This window comes from Symphodus melops, assembly GCF_947650265.1.
Source record: "Symphodus melops genome assembly, contig: scaffold_124, whole genome shotgun sequence".
Taxonomy (NCBI): domain Eukaryota; kingdom Metazoa; phylum Chordata; class Actinopteri; order Labriformes; family Labridae; genus Symphodus; species Symphodus melops.
In genome coordinates, this window is record NW_027636563.1 from 67501 (window position 1) to 74393 (window position 6893).

Consider the following 6893-nt stretch of genomic DNA (forward strand, 5'->3'; position numbering starts at 1 on the left):
TTCAAACAGTGTGAGGGATGATGAAGATGAAGGATGTATTGATAGAAGTTGTAGAGCTTCATATTTGGTTGTTAATCTTCATGTCAGACTCTTTTTAATGGCAGCTCATCACAGAGCGACTCTTTACAAACTCACTGATGTTCATCATCTGTTTAAATGTCCCACGCTCCGTTTAGCCTCTTTTTAATCTCCCTCTTTTCTCCCCTATTAAACTGAAGTCTGATCCTGCGCAGCGTCCAATCACTGAGTGATATACGAGAAGGGGGCGTGTCTGTCAGTGAAAAGACTTCCGTGAAGTCAGCTCTCCTCTCCTCGATGCTCACCTGTATGACATCACAGCTATCACCTCCATATATCACCTTTATCACAGCTCACCTGTATGACATCACAGCTCACCTGTATGACATCACAGCTCACCTGTATGACATCACAGCTCACCTGTATGACATCACAGCTATCACCTCCATATATCACCTTTTTCACAGCTCACCTGTATGACATCACAGCTCACCTGTATGACATCACCGCTCACCTGTATGACATCACAGCTCACCTGTATGACATCACCGCTCACCAGCATGACATCGCCGCTCACCAGCATGACATCACCGCTCACCAGCATGACATCACCGCTCACCTGTATATCACCGCTCACCAGCATGACATCACCGCTCACCAGCATGACATCACCGCTCACCAGCATGACATCACCGCTCACCTGTATGACATCACAGCTCACCAGTATGACATCACCGCTCACCAGCATGACATCACAGCTCAGCGGTATGACATCACCGCTCACCAGCATGACATCACCGCTCACCAGCATGACATCACAGCTCACCTGTATGACATCACCGCTCACCTGTATGACATCACCGCTCACCTGTATGACATCACAGCTCACCTGTATGACATCACAGCTCACCAGTATTACGTCACAGCTCACCTGTATGACGTCACAGCTCACCTGTATGACATCACAGCTCACCTGTATGACATCACAGCTCACCTGTATGACATCACCGCTCACCTGTATGACATCACCGCTCACCAGCATGACATCGCCGCTCACCAGCATGACATCACCGCTCACCAGCATGACATCACCGCTCACCAGCATGACATCACCGCTCACCAGCATGACATCACCGCTCACCTGTATGACATCACAGCTCACCAGTATGACATCACCGCTCACCAGCATGACATCACAGCTCAGCGGTATGACATCACCGCTCACCAGCATGACATCACCGCTCACCAGCATGACATCACAGCTCACCTGTATGACATCACCGCTCACCTGTATGACATCACAGCTCACCTGTATGACATCACAGCTCACCAGTATTACGTCACAGCTCACCTGTATGACGTCACAGCTCACCTGTATGACATCACAGCTCACCTGTATGACATCACAGCTCACCTGTATGACATCACAGCTCACCTGTATGACATCACCGCTCACCAGCATGACATCACAGCTCAGCGGTATGACATCACAGCTCAGCGGTATGACATCACCGCTCACCAGCATGACATCACAGCTCACCTGTATGACATCACCGCTCACCAGCATGACATCACAGCTCAGCGGTATGACATCACCGCTCACCAGCATGACATCACAGCTCACCTGTATGACATCACCGCTCACCAGCATGACATCACCGCTCACCAGCATGACATCACCGCTCACCAGCATGACATCACCGCTCACCTGTATGACATCACAGCTCACCTGTATGACATCACCGCTCACCAGCATGACATCACAGCTCAGCGGTATGACATCACCGCTCACCAGCATGACGTCACCGCTCGCCTGTATGACATCACAGCTCACCTGTATGACATCACCGCTCACCTGTCTGACATCACCGCTCACCTGTATGACATCACTGCTCACCTATATGACATCACTGCTCACCTGTATGACATCACAGCTCACCTGTATGACATCACAGCTCACCTGTATGACATCACAGCTATCACCTCCATATATCACCTTTATCACAGCTCACCTGTATGACATCACAGCTGTCACCTCCATATATCACCTTTATCACAGCTCACCTGTATGACATCACAGCTCACCTGTATGACATCACAGCTCACCTGTATGACATCACAGCTATCACCTCCATATATCACCTTTATCACAGCTCACCTGTATGACATCACAGCTCACCTGTATGACATCACAGCTCACCTGTATGACATCACAGCTCACCTGTATGACATCACCGCTCACCTGTATGACATGTCGTCTCCAGATGATGAGCGGCGATGACATCAAACCTGTCAGCTGCACCATCAAACCTCCCGTCTACCTGCACATTGGAGAAGCAAAGAAAGACCCCGCCCACTCCGGCGTCTGTGTGGTCGACGTCACCCTGCCCTTTGGAAAGCCCGTCAATGTAAGTGGAGCACAGAGCGTGTTAATGTCATACCGGACCCACAGCAGGAAGTGGATCAGTGTGTTCCTTAGCTCCGCCCCTATGGTCCTGTGACGTCCTGGAAGGTGTCCAGAGTGAAAGCGTGGGGCGTGGTCAGAGTGTAATGTCAGGTACAGACCATGATCCAACACCTGACAGTGACTTCAGGACGATCAGCTCACCATGTGAACGCTTCTACCATCTACATCAACTAACCAGCCAATAGAAATGCAGCATGAGACGAATCAGTGCGACCACACGGGCGCCAGAGCTGTTGAGAGCGTTCAAAAACGTGACTTCTCTGCAGCTCTTCTTGACACAGTGACATCACAAGTTAACCTCCTCTCGCTCGCCACTATAGCCAGAGCTCACTTTCTGCTGAACGCCATACCTGCAACCTCAGCCTCACAGACGCCTCCTCACTGTGCTGTGCACGCCGCCAGTGGCTCGGCGTGGCGTCCCAGATATTCTGTCAGACATGTTTGAGGAGGGTCATTACAGTTTGTCCTTGTTGTTCACTCTGCACTGCCCCCTACTGGTCATGTGCAACACCTTTTTAACATGACTCATCACTTTCTCCTGTGAACGACCTCAAACCCTGACGCTTGTTTTCTGAACAACCTTTAGTTGAGCCTTTCACTCTTTATAGTCCGGGGTGGAGCCTATAAGCTGTAACGCAGCCTCCCTCCACTAGCTGGTGCTGTAGCCTGATGTAAACGAGTGTGTGTGTTTCAGGTGGAGGAGATCACCTTTAAGAATTACTACACAGCCTACCTGACTGTGCGTCTGCTGAGGAGGGGACCCGGGCAGGACGCCCCTGCTAGGTGGGTGACGGCTCTCAGAGACCTGCCCCTCATGGACAACCCCCACACTGAGAGGGGGTCCCAGGACTACTACTCCATCCACAGGACGCAGGTGGGTGGAGTCTGTCCCTCTGTCCTATCATCACGTCTGGACGCTCATGGTGTCGGACCGCCCCCCCCCCCCCTTTTTTTTTTGTTGGATGATCTAGTTCACATAACAACTGGCTTGTAATGAAAAGGTGCGTTTCTGTGTGTGGGTTCAGATGCAGGTGGATCCGGATCATGTGATGTCAGTGAGGCTGATCCTCAGACAGCCGTCGTCGGCCTGGCTCGCCTTCAGTCTGGAGGAGATCACGATCTTTCCTCACGTGGTGCCGGTACGTTCCATGGTCTGACCTCACAGTGAAGGCCACGGGGAGGGACTGTCAGCACTCTTCATATATTAGCTGCTGACCTCTCAGGCCTTTCTGCTGAGGGGTCGTTAGCTGAGAAGCATTGTGTTAGCTTCTCACTGTAGCTCCTCTTAGCTACCCTGATAGCCTTCCAGTCCTGCTTGAACAGGTCCCAGTCCTGCTTGAACAGGTCCCAGTCCTGCTTGAACAGGTCCCAGTCCTGCTTGAACAGGTCCCAGTCCTGCTTGAACAGGTCCCAGTCCTGCTTGAACAGGTCCCAGTCCTGCTTGAACAGGTCCCAGTCCCCACTCCTGTCAGCTTGTTGTTGTATGTGCAGAAGGTCCTGGTACACACACACAGGTCCTCACAGAAGCTGATGTATGATGGCACCGTGTCAGTGAGTTCAAAAACACTCCAATCAGTGCACTGAAAGCAGGCCTGTCTGCTTCTTTACAGTCCTTACTACAAGCTGAGCAGTTTGTAGCTCCTGGAGGTCAGCATGAGGAGAATCAGACTGAGTCCCAAAGCAGCATGGGGAACAGAGCGATGTGAATCCTGTATTACAGTAGTGTAGTGTGAGAGAATGATGAGCAGAGAGTCAGGATGGTTTTACCTCTGCGATCTGGTCAGCCAGATGCTGTAACGCCTGAGGTGGGATATTAACACTGACCATAACAAGCGAGGAATAAAACAGTTTACAGTAACTCTCCACGTCTGCTTCACTCTGACACCTGTGCACCTTCCTTCATTTATGGAGCAGCATAATCTGCCTCCCCTCGTCTTCCCAGAGAGCTCTTTGAGACGGTCCACTCTGAGGAGCTGAAAATCCGGTAGCTATAGTGAGCTCTCCGGGATGTGTTCACTGAGCCAGGTTTCAGGAAAACACAGGGCGGCGGATCTGTAAAGATCCGTGTTTCTGGTGTTTAGAAGCATCCACAGAGAGTGGACAGAAACGCAGTGTGTAATCCCTGCTGCTTCAGTTTACCTCACCTGTGCTAAAGTCCACACAGAGCTGCTGCTCCTCCAGCAAGAATCTCCACCTAACTTTCTGGGTCAATAAGAACCAGTGAGAAAAGTTCAACAGTCCAGTGTTTAATGAGAGCAGTTATCAGGTGAACAGGTGTTGCAGCGATGGAAGCGGGCAGTGGAACTGCTTCAGATAGAAGTGATTGTACCCGAGCTAAAAAGCCTCTGCATGTTTCTAATAAGCTCCAGCAGCAGAAAGCTGCTCAAACTAGGATCAATGTTGGAGATGAAACATGGAGAGAGGTTAGAACGCAGAAAGCTTTACAGACCCATGCAGAGCTGGCTAAACACTGAAGCTACAGTGTCCACCACATGCAGAGCTGGCTAAACACTGAAGCTACAGTGTCCACCACATGCAGAGCTGGCTAAACACTGAAGCTACAGTGTCTCTACATGCAGAGCTGGCTAAACACTGAAGCTACAGTGTCCACCACATGCAGAGCTGGCTAAACACTGAAGCTACAGTGTCTCTACATGCAGAGCTGGCTAAACACTGAAGCTACAGTGTCCACCACATGCAGAGCTGGCTAAACACTGAAGCTACAGTGTCCACCACATGCAGAGCTGGCTAAACACTGAAGCTACAGTGTCCACCACATGCAGAGCTGGCTAAACACTGAAGCTACAGTGTCCACCACATGCAGAGCTGGCTAAACACTGAAGCTACAGTGTCCATCACATGCAGCGCTGGCTAAACACTGAAGCTACAGTGTCCACCACATGCTGACCTGTGTGAGAGGAGGGGGGGAGACAGCTCTCTGTGATGATTAGAGTTTAGGCTGCAGTACACATTTTAAACACTAGGGGGGCAGAGTGACAGACTGCTCCTCTCCTATCTTCCAGGACCCAGAGAAGGAGGTCTCTGATTGGCTGTCAGACCTGACCCTGGGTGACCAGCATCCTGAACTGGAGGTACGCGTGTCATTCTGTTTCCTCTCGGGGGGGGGAGGTCTGTTCTTCTGCTTGTAGTTTTTATATTTTATTGTCCTGAGGAGCGTGAGGAACACTTCAGTGACTTTCTGTGTGTGTGTGTGTGTGTGTGTGTGTGTGTGTGTGTGTGTGTGTGTGTGTGTGTGTGTGTGTGTGTGTGTGTGTGTGTGTGTGTGTGTGTGTGTGTGTGTGTGTGTGTGTGTGTGTGTGTGTGTGTGTGTGTGTGTGTGTGTGTGTGTGTGTGTGTGTGTGTGTGTGTGTGTGTGCGCGTGTGCGTGTGTGTGTGTGTGTGCGTGTGCGTGTGTGTGTAGCAGGGCCTCCCAGACCCTCACACAGTCTCCTCCAGTCTGCAGCAGATGTGGGCTCTGACAGAGGTGATGCAGAGCAACCAGACCACGGCCTCCATCGGACGCTTTGATGTCAGTCTGACACACACACACACACACACACACACACACACACAGAGAGACACACACACACACACACACACACACACACACACAGAGAGACACACACACAGACACAAAGACACACACACACACACACACACACACACACACAGAGAGACACACACACAGACACACACAGAGACACACACAAAGACACACACACACACACACACACACACACAGAGAGACACAGACACAAAGACACACACACACACACACACACACACACACACAGAGACACACACACAGACACACACAGAAACAGAGGCACACAGATTAACGTGTGTGTGTGTGTGTGTGTCTCTGTGTGTGTGTGTCTCTGTGTGTGTGTCTCTGTGTGTGTGTGTGTGTGTGTGTTTTTTCAGGTGGACGGGTGTTACGACATCGACCTGCTCTCCCTGACGTAGACGGCGAGATGATCCTTCGTTAAAGATGAAGAGGAAAGTTGCTCTGTAACCACGGAGACGTCTCAGAGCCAATCAGACGTGAGCACACAGATGTTAAAGGATTTATTGTTTATACACTGTACGGTGGCCCTGAAGGTCAGCTGATCAAACTAAATAAACTTTTTATTTATCATCAAGCTTTCAGACTTTTTGTCCAATAGAAGTTAAAAATATGTTCTGATCATTTAACACTTTAAATATGGAGTTTATGATAAAACCTCCAAATGTCCAAAGTCATCATTTTATTCATCGACTGAACCGTTTTAATCACATCAAGGTACTTTCACACCTGAGCCCTCCGTCCACCTGCCTGTCTCTACTCCACCTGTCTGTCTCTACTCCACCTGTCTGTCTCTACTCCACCTGTCTGTCTGTCTCTACTCCACCTGTCTGTCTCTACTCC

The 6893-nt window shown here is 50.4% G+C and overlaps 1 protein-coding gene across 2 annotated transcripts in view; it reads left to right on the forward strand.

Annotated features, from left to right (window-relative positions):
• The window catches only part of nicn1 (nicolin 1), a 7171-nt gene extending 544 nt beyond the window's left edge, over window positions 1-6627 (forward strand). The window contains exons 2-7 of one of the 2 annotated variants that reach the window (XM_079373149.1): window positions 2283-2426; window positions 3180-3359; window positions 3511-3624; window positions 5509-5577; window positions 5910-6014; window positions 6410-6627. In XM_079373149.1, coding sequence (XP_079229275.1) covers window positions 2283-2426; window positions 3180-3359; window positions 3511-3624; window positions 5509-5577; window positions 5910-6014; window positions 6410-6451 — 654 coding nt within the window. In that variant the 3' untranslated portion in view covers window positions 6452-6627. Of the gene's footprint in view, window positions 1-2282; window positions 2427-3179; window positions 3360-3510; window positions 3625-5508; window positions 5578-5906; window positions 6015-6409 lie in introns of both variants that reach the window. The other variant, XM_079373148.1, reaches the window with a different exon arrangement.
• Window positions 6628-6893: the final 266 nt, after the last annotated feature.